This window comes from Nansenia antarctica, assembly GCF_963989245.1.
Source record: "Nansenia antarctica genome assembly, chromosome: 2".
Taxonomy (NCBI): Eukaryota; Metazoa; Chordata; class Actinopteri; order Argentiniformes; family Microstomatidae; genus Nansenia; species Nansenia antarctica.
In genome coordinates this window covers 17218979-17241745 of record NC_137675.1, presented here as the reverse complement: position 1 = coordinate 17241745, position 22767 = coordinate 17218979, and the positions used below count along the sequence as shown (strand labels likewise).

General features: G+C 46.8%; 1 protein-coding gene across 2 annotated transcripts; it reads left to right on the top strand.

Moving 5' to 3' along the window:
• Nucleotides 1-203: 203 nt before the first annotated feature.
• mxi1 (max interactor 1, dimerization protein) lies at nt 204-22058 on the top strand (the record flags this gene model as incomplete). 2 transcript variants are annotated; one of them, XM_080550674.1, is made up of 6 exons in its annotated part: nt 204-429; nt 2881-3004; nt 6187-6216; nt 19762-19876; nt 21521-21716; nt 21895-22058. In XM_080550674.1, the coding sequence occupies 6 exons, from the start codon at nt 204-206 to the stop codon at nt 22056-22058; spliced, it is 855 nt and encodes a 284-aa protein (XP_080406800.1). The 2 variants fall into 2 exon arrangements, with proteins under 2 accessions (XP_080406800.1, XP_080406801.1); XM_080550675.1 differs by lacking the exon at nt 204-429 and adding an exon at nt 2504-2576.
• Between the last annotated feature and the right edge of the window lie 709 nt (nt 22059-22767).

Genomic DNA, 22767 nt, shown 5'->3' with positions numbered 1-22767 from the left:
GACCATGCGGCGTCCCGCAGACAGCGGGCTTCCGTGTGGTTCATTTTCCCCATGCACCACAATCCTCAGACATTGGCCACCGCTCCATACATTACACCCCGCATTCATAAAACCCATCTCCCAGAAGCAGGCTTGCCGAGAGCAACTCGCTGTTTATTTTCTTCTAGAAAAGTAGCCAGCGAAGCCCACCAAGTGAACGAAAAATGGCCAGAAGTGAGAGGCAAAGAAGAGAGATGAAAACCGAAGATGTGTTTTTTGATTCCGAAACGTCCATGGATCAGCAAGATTTCGAGATGTCTAGTTGCTCTTTCAATGACGTCTTCAACTCAACAGACTCCCCAATGGATCAGATCAATACTTTTCTGAAAAATGTGCAAGTTTTGCTGGAAGCTGCGAGTTTTATCGAGAGCGCCGAAAAGAAGGATGGAAGTAAGTTGTGTTTGTATATAAACGTTTATGCATTAAAGTTACAAAAACAAGAGTTTCATTGTCATCAGACTCAGACAACAAAGGGCTGAGTTCATTCAACTATCACTGCCGATTATGTTCAATGCTCTGAATGCGCATTGATGGGGGCTGCACTATGAATCGTTATTGAGGAGGATATAATATTGGCATCGGTTTCTCGGTTATATTTTTTGCATGATTTTCCTCTCAAAGAAATACTATTCCGTTGCACCTGCTCAGTATCAGCACCGTACAAGTTGCTATTTAACCTTGCTAAATAAGATTGTTTTCTCGCCGGTGATTGACATGGTAGTCCTAATTAACGGTTTTGGGTGTGAGTGTGCATTTTGTTGGCGACCTCTTCGAAATTAGATCAATCTGACCATCGCAGCGCCCTCCAACTCAGTTTAAGATGATGTCATACATAGTGCCCCTGCAGACTCCCCGCTAAACAGCTCGTAGAAAAGAGGAAAACAGCATTGTCGAAAGATGCGTGTACAAGATATCTCCAAATATTACTGATCATTAGTTCCTACAGTTTATTATAGTTACAAGCTGTCCCTGTTCAATTAACTACATCTACCTTTTTGTTGAAGCATTATAGGCTAGATTTTGTCAGAAAATATAGTGGTATGACACAACATAATATCAATTCAAGACTTCATAACACCTTTTTTTCTGCGTCAAAGCATATGCATGCACTCGGGTTATTGTAAAGTGTTGAATAGGCCAGCTAAATCTGTAACAATGTGTAACTTTTAGTCATTTATTTGGTTAACAACATAGACGCAGAGATCTGGCAACACTTGACTCTTTTTTTTCTTTTTTCCCCCTGCCGATTGTTTGCTTCCTGGTATTTGGGGTGTATTTACATGGTTTCCACATGGCGCGAATTCCCTTTGTGATTGGTCAAATCCTAGTTCGCTGCTTATGCCTATCACCAATTAAGCGGCGTCTTTGCAATGACGTCATGTGTTGCTGGGCCTGGCTTCGGTCGGTCGGCACACCCCCAATGTACAGTTGATTCATGGGACATGGAGGTTTTGTGAGAGGCTGTTAACGAGAAAGCCGAACGTGACAAATATATGCTAATTGTGAACACAGACCAGTTTTATGTTATACTAATAGACTAATAGTAGGCCTTTCTATCGTATATTGCAGTCTACAGACTATTACACCTGCGTCAAACCCTTATGATCTTGCAATAACACAGGCTTTCTCTGACATTTCTTTTCTAGCTTTTGCCATTCTAATTAATGCAGTCCATATTATCCAAATAGCTTTGATATCAATTACATTTACAGCAGCGACCTAGACATATAACTGTATTTGAAATATGACTGTAAAGGTTAGAACTAAGGCCTACAGAAGATAATCTGAGTTACATTTGGCATACGTGTTGATTTATTCCCTTAAATGTCGGTATTATGCTTTATATGACACATTGGAAATCAAAATCGTTGATTAGAGCATACGTATAATTAACCTTATCAATGCAGTAATGTATGCTGCTATCTACTGTACATGCTTTCATCAAATGAATCAATAAATTAAGGACTCAATATCCCAGAAAGCGTTGCGTTCAGACCTGCCTCCAGCTCCAGCTAGGCCCCGCCCCTCAGCTGTGCAGCTAGGAGGTAAACAAACTGGGGGAGGAGTGCAAATAAGCAGCAGCAGGAGTTTGCAGGCTCTGAGCTTTCGGGGGATTTTTTAAAATATTGTTTATATACATTTTGTACGATTTGTAATTGTGATTCCTAGATACTTTTACTACTTTGCTACACTGGTTTTAAGATTTTTTTTTTAACGGCAAAAACCTGTCAGAATTGGCTGCAGCTAGCTTGAAACCCACACTGGTAATATTTGTTTTCGACATTGTCTGATCCAGAGCCAGCAAAGAAATTGTCCAATAAGAAATATCTGAAGTATCTTTTTGTTATTCTCAAAGAGAAACAATAAGCCTATTCCTGCCTTGGATCCCTAACAGCAATACCTGTCCTTTGAAATTGTATCAAAGTAGAAACATCTAGCTAACGTCCGCTAGCTCCATAGCAGAATGACGGCGGTGCAGTTGATAAACATCCAGAGGTTGTTGGAAGCTGCGGAATATCTAGAAAGGAGGGAGAGAGGTATGCTAAGAATAGAGTCTGTTTGGATTTGTTGATTGTTCATATATGTTTATTGTCTTCAGTTGATGCATTTTCTTGTCATGTTTGACAACTTGAAAATGTGTTTACGTGTTGAGGAATAGTGTTGTGTTCAAGCAACGTCACTTAGCAACTAGAATCGCTGTTGTCTGGCAAGGAAGAGTTTCTCAATGTATTCGGATGATTAAGCTCCAACACTGAATTTCTGTTGTTTTCCTTGCATCCGTGGTGCATATGGTGGGAATGTCATGTCACACTCGCCCTAACCACGGATTTCTTTCAACAGAATGTGAACACGGATATGCGTCGACGTTTCCGTCAATCGAAAACACAAACTACCAGAGCTTGAGGCAAAGGAAATTCCGAAATAAGAAGTTCAACAACAACAACAACAACAATAACCACAACAGGTAGGAATGAAAATTGCACCTTTTTGATGAAAACCTGCAAGAAATGTTTCATTTACTTTTGGTAATTATTGCGTATTGCTTCAAAAATCATGTGAGACGAACGAACTGTCATTCCTTTGAATGAATCAGTTTTGCTGTACGTGATGTTACACTGTCAGTTCAACATTGTAACGTCTGCCGAACAGGAAACCCCCCACAGAAGCCTAGACGTGGTTGTCACACCAGTAGTGTCTTAACCTACTTTCTCACAGTGGATGCATGAATGGAAGGTTTTCAAGCGAATGTTGACGACATGTATTGAATAATTGTCGAACCATAAACATACACTTGAAAAAAAACTGGAAAAAAATTGCACTGTGTGAACGTTAGGGTCTCTTCGTTTTGCTGGGGGAGGGGGTAGCATAAAGATACACGTGAAAAAAAATAAAATAATGCACTGTGTGAACGATAGGCTCTCCTCGCTTTGCTGGGGGAGGGGGCAGCACTAACTGCTCGAGCTCGCTTTCATCAGCTGATTGTCAAACGGACTGCAGTGCGGAGGTTAGGGACTAGGTGAAAGTTACATCTGGAAAATGTGACGAACACGACGGTGTTTTATTAATGGTATGCACATCAAACATAATACGAAGAGATTGTCATATCATGTTAATAGTTCAAACAAAATCTGTACAATTTTCTGCACAGACATATTGCATATTATCATACATTTCTTGTATTTGTCCTTCCCCTATAAGGAGAGAGTTTAGCCCCAAACCCTTAGGGGGGGAAAGCTCCTATTTATGGCTGGTGTTGTTTCCCGGGGAGCAAGGTGAATACGTGGAGCCTTTTAAAAGCACGGTCTACTGGTTTATGAATCAGCTGTGTTTATGAACTAGATATATTGCAATTTTGCGCATGTTTTTTCTAGTATGGTTGATCTTTATGTTTACATAAAAGAGGTAATTCTTCATTATGTGTAGCCTAATCTTATTTGTATGATTTGATATAGGCCTACCACATAACAGCCTGCTCTGATGCTTGCTGACATGTTTTTCAATAGACTGTGTGTTTGGGAATTAGATCGTTTAAAGAACCAATGAGATTGTCTCATATTGTTGTTCAGTTGCACATAATGCTCTTTCAGAGAAATAAAACCCATTTGAGGCTAAGCTATAGCCTAGATGAGGGTCTTATCCTCCAAAAGACCTATCAGCATATTATTGTTCCCTCTATTTTCTCCTGCTTACATTAATCGTAGCATGGCAGCCATTCTTGAAGCTGAACCCTGAGCCTTTGGTAATCTTAATGTGAGAAGGAGAACATACATATCAGTCATGTAGCTGCATCATGGCAACGATAACGATCAGACCTGCTCCAGGTAAAGGCCACCTTGTTGTAGCATGATGGGGCTTAGGCTAGGTGATGGGCTTATCTCACCCTGTCCTCTGTCCTCTTATACAGCAAGGTTGTGTTTATCTCATTGACCGTGTGTGCGTGCGTGTTTGTGTGTATGTATGTGTGTGTGTGTGTATGTGTGTGTGTGGCACAGGGTTCCCTTATTCAAGTCATCTGCTTTGCCTGTTGAACTGCGGACCCTCTATCTGTGTAGTGTGTTTACAATAGAAATCTTACAGATACAGATACAGTAGGGCCTATATATATAGGCTAACCAACCTTGATTGATCCATCATTCAGTGGCGCTCCGGGGCATTATAAAGACATGTGGTTTGTTTGCTCCACCATAGGCTTGTTGTTGGGGGCTGGGCTGGGGCCCGGGTGGGCCGGGGGACGTCACTGATTTATACTAATGGTGGTCTCTCTGGAGTGGGGGATGGTGGCTGCATGGCAGAAAGATAAAGAGGGGGTTAGATTCATCAAGATTCATTGGTGGCAACATGTCAGCTCAGATTGGCTAGGCTATTGATTGCGAAAGGGATGCAGAACGTCTGGGTTGAAGCTATTTTTAAAAAGATTTAGGCTTAAAAATGTTTCAGGAAATAGGCTACATGTCAAGGGCATGCTTGGCAGTGATAAGAGATCCAGTTCTCTGGTCCTAAGACCCTCTTAAATCACATTTACTTTCACAGTTCAGTTGATAGCCAGTCTTGCATGCACAAGTACTGTGTAGTAAATAGTAAGAGCAGTAATGTAGCCTAATGGAGACATATGGCATTTCTATTGGCATAAATAATTAATAATTAAACATTAATAGCTCTAGCATCCCTTTCTCAAGAGGCGCCAACTCCCACAATCCCTTGCAACATTGGAGCTGTGAAAAACAAGAACATGCCATCTTTTCTCCTTCTTTCTTTTTCTCTTTCCCTTCTTCCCCCGGACATATCCTCTGTGTTGGCAACACAACGGGCTATCAGGTCAGCATGCAGGGTGTCAAAAAAACGTGCCGCGGTATTGCTAGCCCCCCCCCTACCCCACCACCAATAAAGAGAAGTGCTCCTATGACTCGTGTGAGTGTGGGTCCCCCCCTGTGGCGACGGACTGTGGAGTTTGTGTAGAAGCCTGGCCATTGAACTATCAGGAGAGCCTGGTTCCCTTCAGCATGTTACCACACAAAGAAGCTCTTAGGGGACCAGCTGATTCACTTCACATTATGAACACACCACTGAGTCCTGTCCGCGTGCACGGCAAAGTGCACACTACCCGAATAGCACTCACACACACACACACACACACACACACACACACACACACACACACACCCAAGGGCTGGGAATTGCATGGGATCTCACAGTACAATATTATCACGATACTTAGGCTGTGATTTAATACATATTCGATACTCAATGTATTGCGATTCTCTTAAGTATTGTGATTCAATATTGCTGAAAATATTTGATGAGAAACATATGTAGAAAAAAATACAGGCCTCATGTGTGCGTGCGGCGTGGTCCTTATAGGTCTGTGCCAACTACTTTGCGAGTGCAGTAGGCCAACTTCAGGCCTTATTTATCTTGTGTTTAATTAACCTAATCAATTATAATTAAACTAATCATATATAAATACTAAACAGATTAGAAGTACGTCACCCTCTGTGTTACGCCCTGATACAGTGCACTTGTTGGGAGCATACCAATGTGTAGATCTACTTTGGACTTTCTACTTTCTATTGTTTCCCCAATTCCAGCACCAGCACCAGCGTTAAAGTTTCTGTTTAGTTAATTAATGCTCTTCTTTTCTTTCTGCAGGTCCACACATAATGAGTTGGAGAAGAATAGGTAAGTTGGTCTTTAACATTTAATATCTTTCACTTCTAACCCCCCCCGCCCCCCGCCCCCAGAAAAGGCAGAAATCAAACTTGCTAAACTCTGAGCCTACTTATGACTAAACAAGTCCCTCAGATCTCACTTGCCTCTAAACCTGCCAGTTTGTAGCTTTTTTTTCTTCATGCAACTTTTTCCTCAGCAACAGGTAAAGGTTGACCTAGTTCTGCTAAGCTAAGGGCATCTCTCTCGCTCTCTCTCTCTCCTGAGTCACCACTCTACGTGGGGTTACGCAATGATGTCGTTGCTAAGGGCTTTGAGTTACCAGGTCGGGGTAGGGTGCAACTAGAAACTAGAGACAAAAGTTCATATATCTTTTTGAGGGCATGTTATGCAATGGTTTTTGTTCTGTACATCTGTAATTACAGCATAATGTACACCTGAACAAATAGCCTTTTTAAAATGCCTTACTTACGTCATCCTACTATGACATAGAATATAGAAACTACTAAGAATATTTGGAGAATGCGACCCTAGTACTTTTCTTTAGGAGGGGGGGGGGGGCATTTTCTTGAAAGGAATAACTTGTTGGTGGACAGCGCTTTCGGACAGCGCTTTCTTGGAAGACCTTATCAGATTTGGAGTAAACCACCCACATGGGAGTCTAGCTGGTGTTTAGGCTTTGTCAGCAGCTCGAGAAGAAGCCAAAAGGGTTCACTTCAGAAGCATAAATAAAAATGGCCAGACTATCAGGATTTATGATGTAAAATAAATAAATAAATAACCTGCGTTCCATTTTGTTATGTCTCTCTCTGAGTGTCTCTGTGCACCACAAAAGCTTTTAATCCATTTACTGTAATTGCACATCAACCCTTTTACATTTTTATTTTTGACACGTTACCTTTTTAAAATGACAGAGACAGGGACGGGGGGACAGGGAACAACAGGGCGGGCCAATTAGTTAAATATAGACATGATTGATGTATCGTCCCGACTCACTCTGTGGCTAAACGAGCCATGCCACCCCGCTACGCCAACTGGTCCTCATAGATAGCGGCGCCCGCAAGTTTTGGCCACGTCATTGCTAATGCTAGCGCTAACACGCCGGCACCGGTGTCTCTGTGTGGGAGGTGGCGCAGATAAGGTGGACGACAGTGCTGCTGCTGCTGGTGGTGGTGGTGGTGGTGGTTGAGGAGACGTGGCGTACTCGTTGCTGCTTAACCATGACTGGAACATGCCGTGCAGTACACAAACCGCTGTAGCAGAGCGTACACTTGTTTGTTCCCTCCTAGGGGGTTTTCCAACCGCCGCCGCGCTCACAGCGGTGTTGCTGGGCAGGTTTCAGGTTCATGCTTCAACTTGTAATCAATATTACATTAGAAAAGAGTTTAAAAAAACAACAAATAAAATAAGAAATGGTACGCTCTAATCCATCGTTTAAGATTTCTCCTTCAATGTCTGAATCATTTCTAATCCTATTTCCTGCACACGGTTAATCCAATTTGTTGTAACTGTACTGGGCCATACCGTCATACAAAGCCTATAGTGCAGTACCAAGTGTCCAAACTCTGCCCTCTGACTAAGGAACAGAACAGAACAGAACAGCCCCAGTTCCGTCTCTCCACTCAGCTCCAGTCTAGCCTAGCTCCCTTCCTGTAGATGCAGGCCTCTGCGAGAGTCAAGTCGGAGGTTGTTTCGATGCTTATCGGCCCTTCAGATCTCTCTGCGGCTCTGAGGCCTCGTTTCTGCGGCGACCGCAGGCCCCTCCGATGATAAGCAGAGACAATGGCATGTGGCAGAGACAACAGGAAGGAGATAAAAGAGAAGAGTTTCCCCCTCCCACCCTGAAACCCACATTTCAGATGCGCACGTATCAGGCCGCACCTGATAACACTGCAGTGTCTCCCGTTTGATCCTTTCCCCGCCTATAGACCCGCTTCTTTTACTACTTGTGGGTTACCAGATGATACCGCACAAATGCTTAGAGTAGCGGTTCGTTAAGCCCCGGTTCGCTAGGTAGGGTACTCGGTGTCGAGCTGAAGGCCACACGCTACCGCTGGTCGAGGGATGACCCGGGCAGGGTTGAAGCTGTTGTGTTTGGACTGGTACGTTCTTTACGACGTCTCTGTTTACGCAGAATCAATACAGTAGGCTTTTACTCGCCGTAGTAAAGCGACGCCGTCACTCACAGCCCACTCCCCTATTAGTTTTAATATTGTTTATCAGAGCAAGGCCTATGATAAAGACATAAAAAAATGACATTGGTGCCGGTGCCTCTCGGCGGAAATGGGAAATTTATATGACTTTTTCCACTCAATGTTTTATGACTTTGGTGTTATGTGCAAACAGCGTCTCTCTTAAACACCTTTCACTGTGGGCTGCCTGGGTCTGTGGAACATGAACGCTCCTCTTCCACCCACGGTGTGAGTGTGGTTGCCCTTGGAGTGGCGCACAGAAAGCACCCATCATACGTGCACCCTGGTATTTGTTTTGGCTGGGCCGTCAAATGAAGACGGTCACGGCTCATTGGCCGGTGACTTTTGGAATGGCGTGGGTGTTTCTGTTTTGGTGTTTTCTTGTCTGTCATACCACGTGTTGCGTAAGCTGTGGCTGTGTAATGCTGTGGACATTTAAGTCATTTGAAACACGGAGGTAGCTTGAAAGACGCCTGCATAATTGTGTGTTAGAGAAGCTTTTGATACCTATTATTTTCTAGATATTGCCCACTTCTTCTCCAAATGCAATTCAGTTGAGTTAGACCTTTTTCAGTGGGGCCAGAGACAATACAAAACGCTATTTTTTAACAATAATTTTCCAAGCATGTTTCCTTTTGAACTTGGTGTACTCTGGTATCATTTCCTCAGGTCCCAGATTTGAGTGATCATGCATGCAGCCTGTTGTGTTGTGCGTGCGTGCGTGTGTGTGTGTGTGTGTGTGTGTGTGTGTGTGTGGGCCCCACCCTCCCTGTGGTTCACCATACTCCTAGGCCCTGCTGCAGGCCCAAACAATTTTTTTTTTGTCCAACGTGATGCCATTTAAGCTTTTCTTTGCTCAGAAAAGCAGCTTAGGGGACGTGATCTTTGGTCTGGTGAGCATAGCACAGCACAGCACACATGCTCCAGGGCATGTCCCTGCACTGGCCAGAAGGGGTTAGCCTTTAGCCTAGCCTGGCGGTGTAGCTTAGCCGGTCGGCTGGCGTGAGAGGATCGGGCGGAACCGTTAACCGTGACGTAAAAAGGAACGACTGTCTACCCGAAGGCCCTGGCTCTTTTACGCGTGCAAACACATAGGTGTATGTGTACATACTGTAGGCCTACTGTCCACACAGACAAACAAACACACACACACACAGACACACCAACACCTATATTTGCACAGATGTGCCCGTGCTAAACACACCTAGGTCATCCCCATCATGCAACAATCCTCCCTGTCCTACATTTCAGCCGTGTCCTGTAAACGTACACTGGCTTAGCGAACGCACCACCCTCCACCTCCGGGCGGGGGATTAGGTGTCAGTGTCACACTGATCACCATTAAACAGGTCGGCCTGGCCGGTCGCCTGTCCTTACCGCTCTGACCTTTGACCTTTGTTCACTTTACACCTTCTTGTTGTGCCCTTATGCAGCAGGTTCTATTGACGCAGCATTCCATGGTAGGACACTCTGCAGGTCCCTTATTTGACTCAGCAGATAGTGCTGAGCAGAGAAGAGGGAAAAAAAGTACTATTTACTCTTATTCAAGCTTGATTTGAACGATGTTATTTGAGTTTTTTTGTGAACAGTCTTGAGAATGCACTGCATAAGACTAGGCCCAGTATTCAAAAGTCCTATTGCATTTAGTTTTTTGGTCTATTAGAAATATGAAGTTAAAGATGGCCGACTTTTCCCCAATCGGACACTGTGTATCCAGCATGGTTCTATCTGCAAGAGTAGCCCTGTGCAGTGACGTTTGTAGGGACTGTTTTATGTAGAGTGATAGAAATAGAACGTGGAGAGAGTGTTTTAATGAAAGGTTTTACGGATTTGTTTGCGTTGGCTGTAAAAATGTCTTCAAATTAAAAGTAATTGAAACGCACAGTTGCGTTCAGTCAACATCTCTCTGCCTTCACCACTTCAGTAAAAAACCCTAAGTGGCAGTTGCAACCTCCCCATTAACGGTAGTGGGTCAACCTTGTTGACAAAACCACATCCCAAACAGCGCATGGTTATTACACAGTTTTCCAAGACTACCATGTATCCCTCCCTTTCCGAGAGAGAGCTATGTCCGTTAGTGTTCTGGCTAACTGAATCATACCTAAAAGGTAAAAATAAAAAAAGAAAGATAAATGCTTGTTGAAACGGGCCCGCCTCAATTAAATCTGTCTGCGGCTATATTTAGCTGTACTACCAGGGGAAAGGGAAAACAACACTCCGGTTTGACCAATCGCTGTGCCTCTCGAAATCTGCGGAGCCCGTCCAATCGCGACGCTGTTCTCGAACTACCTCACATCCTTCCTCTTCTTCCCTGGTTGCGTTGGAGGGTAGAATCTCATTAGAACTGTACCGGGGACGCACGGCTTCAAGCCTGTAGCCTGCAGGAAGACCCTGCCCTTTTGTTGTTGCTACGTAGCTTAGCCAAGCGAATGGGACGGGAGTTGAGGAAAGGGCCTGTGCATAGGATGAGACGTGTGTGTGTGTGTGTGTGTGTGTGTGTGTGTGTGTGTGGGTAGTGTGTGTGTTGGATTAGACCCCCATCTGCAGGGCTAAAGCAGCCCAGCGCTGAGGGAGAGAGAAAGTGGATATGGTTAGAAGTGCCCACCCCCCCCAAGTATACAAACATCTGGTTCCATCTCTTTAGCCAGGATGTTTCTATGATGGGCCTTCTGGTTTTTGGAGTTTAATCCAAAGCTCTCCTGACCCCAGGTCACCACACTGAGGGGGGTGTGAGAGGAAGACTGGGTTGGAGGGGAGGCACATACAGTACAGAGAGAGAGAGGGAGGGTTACGGTCATGTTTTGAGTAGAAACTTACTCATCTGCCCAGGCTTTGTGGATGCCAAAGTCACATGAGTGGTGATACGGTATGTGTGTGTGGATGTCGGGGGGAGGTGGGAGGGTTAGGTTAAGTGTTATGTTTGTGCCGGGGCAGCGTAGGGACCATGTGATGTAAGGGTCTACAGTACATTTCTCGTCCTCTCTCTCTATCTCCCTCCCTCTCCCTCTCTTCTCTCTGTAGTCCCGGAGCAGATCCCTCTCTCCTTCCCTGTCCTCTCTCTCTCTCTGTAGTCCCGGAGCAGATCCCTCTCTCCAGTGGACCAGATTAAAGGGCTGTGTGCACGTGTGAACTAATCCATGTGTTAGTGCTGGGCCTTACACACTGCACAGCTGGCACACCCCCTCCTCCTCCGGTCTTCCCCCCCCCCCCCCCCCCCCCCTCTCTCTCTCTCTCTCTCTCTCTCTTTACTACTCGCTCGTCTCTTTCTCTTTTTTGTTGCACCTCTCGTTCCACTCTTTCTCTCTTTCATCCCTTGCAATGTTCCCTCCCTCCCTCCCTCCCTCTCTCTGTTGCACTGTTGCCATGCATCGTTGCAGATGCCTCTCCTCCGGGGCTCGGCGTGGGTTCAGTGAGCAGGTGTGACAACATTGTAGGATATCTGCCCAGTAATAGCCTACAATTTTAGATTTATTTACACAACCTCTCCAGTGGATTGGTGGTGTGGTAGGGAGGGATTCCCCATATCCCGCGTTGATTTAGCCCCCCCCCCCCCCCCCCACACACACACACCTCCCCCACGCCCCCCTCCGTTCACCCGCTTTCCTCCCAGCTAGTTGAGTCTGAAAGGTTTCAGAGGGACCGCCGGAGATGTTTGTGCAGCTCCGAGGTCCATTGTGAAGGTAGACTAAACAACTGGTGTCCCATCGGTATTCAAAGGGCACGCTCGCACTCCAGACACTCCATCTCTCGGGAGCATACACGGATTTGACATTCCGACAACTCACACGTCGGAATTACGCCGTTTAAAATCATTAACGTTCAATTCCCTAGCACACTACGCACTGCTAAACGGTGCCCCCTCAGATTTTCCCCTCTGTCATTCTAGCATATTATGCAAATTTATGGGTGAACTCGCCTTTTCCGGGGGATTCCAAGACATGCTAATAGGCGGGAGAATCCCACATGAGTGGGCCGCCACGGACTGGAGAGCGCATTCCCCGCATTATTCAGCGCAGTTTGTTAGATGTTACAATTGCCTGTCAGTTGTGGACGTGTAGTAAAGAACTCAAAGGGACGATTGTTCTTAAAGAACGCCCGCCCCCCCCCTTCCACCCTCCACCATCCCACCCAAACAAGACAGCTAAGTGGAGCGATTTCTCTCTTTCCCCTGACAGGCTTCTTTCTCTGTCTAAAGCACCAGTCTGACTGCCGACCGTTAAAAAGTGTGTTCCTGTGTGTTTTCTATCAATACTACATGTCCCTTGCTCATTTGTCCTATTGGCAGTTTCAATGGTTTTGGAGGTTTGATCTATAAGGAAGAGCGAGAGGTTATCTGTCTCATCACTGAGAGCTGAGGCCCCTCTTGTTTCTTGTACTGGAGGATGACTAGCATAGCCAAGCCTAACCTAGCCTAGCTCATTGTTGCCTTTGGCTCCCAGGGCTAGTTTCTGGGCAGATTACACAGACAAGAGTTGTAGGGCCTTTCAGTATGTCTGTTTGTGTGTGTGTGTCTCTCTCTCTCTCTCTCTCTCTCTCTCTCTCTCTCTCTCTCTCTCTCTCTCTCTCTCTCTCTCTCTCTCTCTCTCTCTCTCTTCTCTCTCTCTCTCGTTTTCGTTCTCTCTCTTTCTCTGCCCTTGCTCTCACCCCCTCTCTCTCTCTCCCTTTCCTCCCTCTCTCTTCCCCCATCTGTCTGTGTTTCATAATGGCGAGGAGAGAGAGAGAAGTGTCAGTGGTAAGGAGCCAGCGGCGGCAGGCTTGGTTCTAATCTGAGAGAGTGTGTTAGCCCGGACACGTGACGGATTACCATGGCACTACTGCCAAACGTTGCCTCCACATTCCTCAGCCATTGGCTGGGGAATATCAACGTATAGCCCGGGTATTTATTTACATTCGTCCCCTAGTAACAGTGATGTCACTTGAGAAGCGTCAGAGACACTCCTGGTGTGTTATCTTAAGGGTATTCATGGGGATGTCATATAAAGTGACAGAAGTTCTAATATTTTTTTGGGGTTCTATACTGGTTAACTTCCATACCAAGTCCATTGACAAAAGGGTTACGTTGCCTGTTGTTTGCTATGGCGATTGCCACATAGGAGGTGTGTTCTCTAATGCACTGGATTGAATAGATCATCTGATTTGCAATTGAATTACGACCCTGTTTAATTCCAGTATGCTGATTGTCAACACAGAGCCCAGTATTTACCCCCGCCGTAAAAACCTGTTCTGCTACCGCCAGCTAGACATGTGACCTGCTGCTCCAGAGCAGTCAGGTGACGCAGGCAGCAGGGCCCCTCGTAAAAAAGAGAGAGAAAGAAAGAGAAAGAGAGGGAGAGAAACGCCACAGAATCATAGAAGGGGCATCCTTACAGAAAAACAACCTCTCCATTGTGTTAGCTAGTGGAGCCAGCAAACAAAAGTGAGCAAACACTGAGGGGACTGTGTGTGTGTGTGTGTGTGTGTGTGTGTGTGTGTGTGTGTGTGTGTGTGTGTGTGTGTGTGTTGTGTGTGTGTGTGTGTGTGTGTGTGTTCATGGCTGTATGCATGCATGCATAGGTTTGTGCGTGTGTGTTCGTGTATTCATGGCTGTATGCATGCATGTATAGGTTCGTTTGTGTGAACAATGTGCCCATATGCATGTAATATACATGTGAGCCCTATTGTAATATACATGTGAACCGTACATGTATATTGCATGACGCCTTCTACAGCCAGGATGTGGAGACCCACATGCCACATGTTCCAACTTTATTATTGTTATTATTATTATTATTATTATTATTATTATTATTATTATTATTCATATCTCTTATATGATCTGCACAGTAAAAGTGATTTCCCAAGAGTATCTCGCTTAGCCAACACCTCATGTTTTTGATCTTTTTAGCACTTAAATTATGATTTTTTTTCCAACATTTCCAATACAAAAAAAGAATCAAAAACATCTGTTTAGGTTTTTTCTTGTTTCTCCGGGATATAGGCCTAATCTGTCAAATATATTTTTGGGGAGTGCATGTGGCGTTGCTGGCGAGACGCCGGGGAAGGAGTGGGTTAGAAGTCGAAAATGAGGAGGAAGATGTTGTTCCATTTCCTCCCGCACGTCTGTTGAGAGACTTACCACCGAGCTCGTCACTCTGATCTGTAATTAGTGTAATTTCTATGTGAACGGTCAGATTTCCACTCCGCCTGCATTATAAGTAGGTCACACGGGGGGGTCGGGTGGTAGTGTGGGGTGGGGGGGGGCAGCTCTGCTCATAACAGAAGTATTGAGTGATATCTGGACCCAGGATCGAGGGGCCATAACCGTCCCCCCTTCAGAAACACATGTAATTAAGTCAGGCATCTAAGATGGCCTGTGAAGTCATTCATTATTTACTTATTCACAAGTTTGGAATCTAGGGCAGCCATATTTCTCGTGACGTCCCCCCCACCCCCTCCTTCTCTCTCTCGCTTTCTCTCTCTCAGCCTAATGGCAGAGTCTGCAGTGGGTTTAAATCAGTATTTCACCCCATGTGATGTGAAATGCTCCTTATTCAATATGCCACTACCTCTCCAAGCCCTCCAACTGTAGAACGTCATGGTTGAAAATAGCACTAAAATACCAGACCCATCAAAAGCTGTGTGTGTGTCTCTCTCTCTCTCTCTCTCTCTCTCTCTCTCTCTCTCTCTCTCTCTCTCTCTCTCTCTCTCTCTCTCTCTCTCTCTCTCTCTGTGTGTGTGTGCACAGCTGAACCTCTTTTCAACGTTGTCAGGGTTTTTTCTTTTTTTTTCTCTCTTTCAAACTAATCTCCACAGCAGCAGATGAAAGCGAGTAAAGAAAAACATAAAGACGGGGAAAAGCAGAACCTGCAGTGCAGTCCAGGACCAATAAAGAAGTGCGTAGGCAAGGAGCCGCTGCGCCGGGCAGCTGGACCGCTACAAAAGGGGTTTTGAAGTGTGCCTCTGAAGTGCCCGTGGTATTGTGTCGGAGGACTTGGAGGCAGGTTCGACGCTTAGTAGGGAGAGGGGGGAGGGAGAGAACGAAGAGGGGAAGAGGAAAAGAAAGAGTGAGATCCGAGTTTGTCCAAAAGGCAAGGAGGTGGCAATGTGAGCTGCGGGGGAGAGAGGGGGAGGATGGGAGGAGGATGCAGGAGGGGGGGGGGGGGGGGGGGAGGAGATGGGAGGTAGAGGAGGTGGTAGAGAATTGAGAAGAAGTGGCATAAAACTTGATGAATGCCAGAAGTGAGAGAATCTGTCAATTTTACCAGCCACTCTGCAATTATGGTCACGGTCGATTAAACATTTGGGATAACACTCCCGCTGCTCCTGCCTCCTCCAGCTGCAGGTAACTGCTGTGCGTCTCACTCACGCTTTCTTTCAAACGAACCCCCGAGTCGTCTATGAGCTTTTTCTTAGTTACAACAACATCTCTTGGTCTTCAATATTGGTTTCAAAAAAGTATTCGATCAAAAAGTTCATTTTATTATACCCTAATCAGGAATAGTCGACAGGAGGAGTGGCACTCACACACACACACACACACACACACGTAAGCACACACACACAGAGGAGTGGAACTATCCCATTGTCTCCGGAGGAAAGGGAAGCTTGGTGGAGTGTTTGTGTAGAGTCATGTGAAGAGTCTGCCAGGATGTCTCCCAGGAACCGCATGAAGAGCTTCTTTGGACACTAGAATTCAGGCGCTATTCCCGAGCCAATACGTGTGTGCTATCAAAAGCACAGTTAACAGATTGCAATGCATAATTGCTGTACACAAACAAATGCCTTTAGTCCACACTGAAGTTGCAACTTAAAACCCTCAATCCTCAATGCCAGTTCACGTTGAGAATGTATTTATATATATATAGTATGCACCCTATGACGACTGTGTGGTGTGTGTGTGGGAGTTTGCTGGCATCGAGGTACAAATACACAAGCCTACCCACCCACTCAACAGCGAGCAGGAGGCTCGCTATTTTTACCCATCATCCATCAGCTCATCCACCTTTGTTGATGTTTTGGCTTCCCAGTGCGTGCCAGAACATGTTTTCGTGGTAGCCCTAGCCCATTCACGCAAAGCTAATGCTAGTGCTATTCATAGTGGGGGCAAGAAGGGTACAGTAGGGCTCAATGGCAGACTGTGATATTAGCATGTGTGCTATTCATAGGTAAAGAACCTGGCTCATTAGCGCACTAAACGGTAGCAAGTGCTATTCGTGAGTGGTGGGGGGGGGGGGGGGGTTATACCCACGCTATGCTAGCTGGCTAACTGTCCTGTGCTAGGTTGGGTGATCCAATCAGGATCCTTCCCGTTCTGCGGCTAACTCGGGTGAGAGGGCGTAGCTGCAGGGTACAGTAGATAGGCACACAGCCACTCGACGTTACTTTACTTTATGTCACAAGCAAAGGTCTTTCCTGAGCAGTGTCTTGTTCAGGAAACGGCCACAGTTAGCAGTTAACCGTACTGTTGTGCTAAGGCCCCCTCAGGAGGATTATGTGTGCAGAGTTCAGGTATTTAAGCACACAAGCCACTGGTATTGTAACCTCCCAGGGCTTAAGGTCTCTGGGCCTTCGGCCCGAATGATAAACAAGCATGTTTAGTGATTAAGACCTTCGACCCGACTGGTAAATAACCGCCGCTCTCAGGGCTTATGTGGCACTTAACCCTTTGAGACCATTAGTGTCAGTGACTAGCTCTCTATCTCTATCTCTTTCTCTTTCTGTCTCTCTCTCTCCCTCCCTCTCTCGCTCCTTCTTTCTCTCTCTCTCTCTCTGTCTCTATCTCTCTCTGTCTCTATCTCTCTCTCTCTCCTTCTCTTGTTCTCTCTCTGTCTCTCTCTCTCTCTGTGTTTCTAACCCTTTTGCCCTTTTGTTCTTATCAGGGCTGAAGAGCGTGTACGGCAGCAGGTCATGCTAGACTGTCAGAGATTAAACACACACACACACACACTCTCTCTCACACACACACACACACACACACCTATTCATCAACACCCCCGTTGATGCTTGAGGTAGAGAGATCTTCGTACCGACGGGGCATGCGGGAATGTGGAGATCACACAGGTCTTGAAAGAGACTACAGCTCACACTCGCGTTAGCGTCGGCGGTCAAGGCCGAGCGATTTCACCCGCTATGTCATCGCCGCCACTGTTTGGGTGGGGAGGTGTCCGTGGTTCGACGCACACGAGAGACATGATTCAGACATGACTGCCTTTTATGCTGTGCACTTCTAGACTGACGGAGGCCCTAAAATGCACTGGTAGTTAACTCCTCATAAGGAGATACTTGAGATTAGATGTGCTCTCTGGTGCCTGCTATTCCCCTCCCCTCCTAGTCAGCCCGTCTCTGTCTGTCTGTCTGTCTGTCTGTCTGTCTGAGGTCGTAAGTGGAGGTTATCTGGGGTGAACTGTTGAGAAGGTGGGGTGCATGTCTTTATCAGTGATGGGCGGAGGGGGGGGGTGGACGAGTTGTCGGGAGCTCGTTCACCCCACATCAGCCAGCCAACCAGCCAGCCAGCCAACCAGCCAGACAGGCAGGTTCAGACAAGTCTCCCTCACTCCGGTAGGCTGATCAATCAAAGTCCACACCTGGGTGTGTGTGTCTGTTTCTGTGTGTGTGTGTGTGTGTGTGTGTGTGTGTGTGTGTGTGTGTGTGTGTGTGAGAGACAGATAGTGTGTGAGATTATGTGCTCAGCTACCGTCAGCCTCGCTGACCTGCCCTAGACATGTCCCAGGTCAGCGAGATAGCCTTGAGTTCTCCAGCTGGTAACAGTAAAAGAACAGAGTGATGGATCACGGCCCGTCTCGGTGCCAGCCTGCAGGGTTGAGATGGGAGCTGTTTTAGGACTGACTGACCGCGGACTGATAAAGAGTGAATGTGGGCTCCTCTCGCCCTGTGAATAGGGCTGATTACACAGCCAGACACAGAGCCAGACAGATAGTTATCATCCATAGGAGTGTGTGTGTGTGTGTGTGTGTGTGTGTGTGTGTGTGTGTGTGGCTTGTCCCTTCGTTCTTTCAGTGTTACTGCCTCTCATCCCACCCCCATAGGTGATAAGGAGAGGGAGAATGCGTTTTTCACATAGCTCAAATAAAACACACACACAGAAAGCCCAGCTGTAGTGTAAAAGCATGCTGTCTAGTGCCTTTTACGCCATCCACACACCGTTTCGATGAAAACACACACACACACACACACACACACTGCAGACAGTAGACTTTGAGTTATTGGTGTTGTCTAAGGCTGTAATCTACCGTAGGCCTGGGGCTGGAGACACTGTTGAGTGCCGTAGTCTGAGTGATGCTTTCGGTTATATAAACATAGTTCAAGTGAACATGCACGCACCACAAGCACACGCGCGCGCACACGCACACACACGCCCAGCTTAGTGTAAGAGCATGCTCTCTAGTGCCTTTTAGTATGCTCTCTACACATCGTTTCAATGAAAAAACACACACACACACACACACCAACCACTCTGGCACGCACTCCACCCTCCCCATCCACTCCTAGAATGCAGACAGCAGACAGTAGAGTGTGTGTGAGTTATTGGTGCGGTCTACGGGTGTGTAATCTAGCCCGGAGACACTGTTGAGTGGACTCGTCTGACTGATGCTCCTGGTTAGCTGAAAGACCCGTTCTGCCCTAATGCACTGGTAATTGTGTTACAGGCCCCCGATTATCTCTCTAACCTCTCAACTCGCCCATTAGTCAGATCGACAGCCTTGCCTTGAGCAGGGATAGGTAGCGATCTACTGCTAGGTCATAAGGCAGATTCACTGGAAGAGTAGCCGGAACGTACTGTCCTGTAAGATGAGCGGTGCACGGTAAACGGCGTGACGCCACACTGAGGTGTTATCGGAGCCTGCGTGTGTTTTGATGGGTTACACCTTAACTGCTCCTCCTGAGACATCCACTACCCCCCACCACTGCGTCTCCTGAGACACCCGCTTTTACCCTTTACTGTGTCCCCTATGACTTCTACTGCCCCCCTTGTACAGTTTCTCTGTTCTACAGTGTCTATATATATATATATATATATAAAAAGTTTTCCCTTCTATCACTGAGACTGCCAATGGCCTCTGGCCTGAGCTAGATTACTCTTCCTGCTACGACTGGTGGATTGATGATTCACTTGCTTAGTCAAATGTATCGATTGTAAGTCGCTTTGGAATAAGGCGTCTGCTAAATGGCAAAAACTTAAATGTAAATGATGGGTTTTCTGCCTGCCAGGGAACGCGGTGACGAGGCGGGGTAGTGCGCAGGGAGTTTGCCGTATGTGTTCTCAAAACCTGGCGGTTGTGATGTTGCTTTACCGTATGTGCATATGTGTTGTGTTGTCCTCTTTCTAACCTTTCCCCCCCCCTCCTCTCTCTCTCTCTCCTTGCAGACGAGCTCACCTGCGGCTGTGTTTGGAGCGCTTGAAGTCGCTCATACCTCTGGGTCCGGACTGCAACCGCCACACGACCCTGGGGCTGCTCAACAAAGCCAAATCACACATAAAGGTAGACGCCAGATGCCAGCTCGATCAGCCGTAGTATCAGATACCAGCCCCGATCCATTGTAATTTTTTGTTACTCCTTAAGCACCTTTTTAAAAATACCACTGCAAGGACAGCAGCACTTCTCATTCTTGTTTTTCTGCCTGCGTATGAAGGTCGCTAGTGTGTCCAGATTGTGATCAGTACACACTTTATTGTGCTCTTAAACAACAATACTAGTGAATAATGTATGTATGTGGGGTGGGAGGCTAGCGGAGGTAGAAATCAGAGGACGGGCTCGTAGTGATGCATGGAATGAAGAATAGTATCAAACACACAAGAGCATTACAATGAGCCCATTCTCCCTCCTTACTAGCCTCCCCTGGTATGCATTTAGGTTGTTACTAAATAATGCCACATAATGAGTCTCAGTCCCTGTAAACAGCCTCATAAACAGAGATAAAGACATTGCAATAACCGTAACTGGGGAAATATGTCATAGAAGGAAAATACATAAAGGGCCTGCATTGTTGTCGCGTGCGTCTCCCGTGTCTGTCTCCTGGCTCACTGTCAGCGCGCCTCTTTATCACATATCGATGGCTCTTTGTTTTGGCCCGTTGCCTGGAGTCCTGCTCGTGTAACGATTGGCTATAGTAAGCGGGCCCCGGTTGCGACGCAGATAAAGGGAGGCAGACAAAGTAGGTAAGGCTACCAAACAAAATTAATCTTTACTTAAGGAAGTGCAGACAAGAACAGGGTACAAACACGGACTCAAGGTTCGAAAATAAAAGCGTGGAACGCTGTCTCGAAAACAGTACTCGTCTATTCCGATAGCTTACGTTCACGATGCGACCGACTAACGGTGGAGACTAAGTGGGGAGTGAAGGGGAAGTGACGGGACATAAGGTATCCGTGACTGACACACAGGTGCAGGTGATGATGATGATGATGATGATGATGAGGTGGCACCGTGGACGGTCGGAAAGGAGACACCTAGGGACCACACCCCCTCCGTAACAGCTCGCTGCTATAGCGACGGTAACGCAGGGCGACGAGGTTCACTCGTGGCTCCGTCCAATCAATCATCAACGCCCTGGGTTGTGTGGCGACAGTAGTCAACAACCGCAAATTAGAATGAGTTGATTGTAAACAAGCGCGAGTGTGGAAAGTCCCTTCTGTTGCCATGCAGCTGTGTGTGTGGTTATCTGATCTGAGAGGGCATGTCAGGCAAGGTCAGCAGCGCGGGCTGAGCATACTGCTGACAGTGGGGCTGTTGCAGAATTGACATCTTGGAAGTCTTGTTAACTCTCCTTAAGCATTCTCTTTTATCTCAATCACAGACTTGTCTCTCTCTCTCTCAACTTGCTTCTTCCCTCTCTCCTCTTCTCTTTATTGCCCTCTGGTTTATTTCTACCATTAATTTCCCCCTCTTCCCCTCCCTTCGTTCTTTCTCTTTATTTCCCCTCTGCTTTATTTCTACCATAAATTTTAACCCTGTTCCTCCCCCTTCTCTCGCTCTCTCTCTGTCTCTCTCTCTCTCTATCACACAGTTTTTTCAGTCACCTTGTACATGGTCAAATCAAGCCTAGATACCGGCTGTATCTCAAGTACATGAAGGATAAAACGCAAGAGATAAATCAATGCCCATTCTCTCCTCCCCCTCGTGTAGAAACTTGAAGATGCGGACCGTAAGAGCCTGTACCAGCTGGACTCTTTGGAGCGCGAGCAGCGGCACCTCCAGCGCCAGCTGGACCTTCTGCAGGGCGGGACGGGCGTGTTGGCCGGGCCGGGGGAAGGCGAGAGGATACGCATGGACAGCGTGGGCTCCACCCTCTGCTCCTCGGAGCGCTTCGACTCTGACCAAGGTGAGGGACTGTGACCACCCCGAGCCCTGGTTCTGTATATACAGTATATATATAATAACCTCATAATGGTCTTTGTTTTGAATGATTAATCTAACGTCCCTCTCTTGTCTCTCCCTCCCTCCCTGCCTCTCTCTCTCTCTCTCTGTCTCTCTCTCCGCCCCTCCCTCCCTGTGCGCAGAAGAGATCGAGGTGGACGTGGAAAGCACAGAGTTCTCCCATGGAGAGCTGGACAGTGTGAGCACGGGCAGCACCAGCGACCTGGACGACCACAGCAGCCTGCAGAGCACGGCTAGCGACGAGGGCTACTCCAGCTGCAGCGTCAAGCTAGCCTTCTCCTCGTAGAGGCCCGGACCACCAACACCACCCCCCTATCGGTCTCTCTCTCTCTCTCTCTCTCTCTCTCCTCCCCTCTCTCTCTCTGTCTCTCCTTCCACCCCACACCACCACCACCACCACCACCACCACCCCTCACAGTCGGCTTATCGCCACCATGCCCTGGGCATTTGGCGTCCTTCCAGCTCCAAAGCCTCAGGCAACTCCCCCGCTCACCCCCCCCTCCCTCCTCCCTGGCTAAGGCCTGCCCTCCCTTCTTCCGTCGTCTCCTCACTCCTTCGCTGCTGAACCCGCAGTACAAGGAGGAGGAGAAAGCTCCTCCCCTCCAAGCAGAACCCCAAACCCTAACCCCCCCCCCTCCCGCGCCTCCCTCATCCCCATCCACCACCACGGACACACAAGCACCAGAGCTTGACCCAAGCACAGAACCAACCTGTTAATCAACTCCTTGATCCATGTTCAAATGATAAAGAGCAAGAAATGATTTTTTTGGAATTAGATTTTATGGTGAGATATTTTTCAAAGTGAGATTTTGTGAATGGTTATAATTTGAGGAAGTGAAAAATATGGCTTTCTTTTAATGAATGCTGAGATTGGCATTATCTTGATTTTATGATGACATAATCGAAGGGGATGCTTGACATGAATATTTCAGTGAAACATTCTTCAGAATTTTAGTGATAAACAAAAACACAAAAATAACCCCGTATTTTAGAGC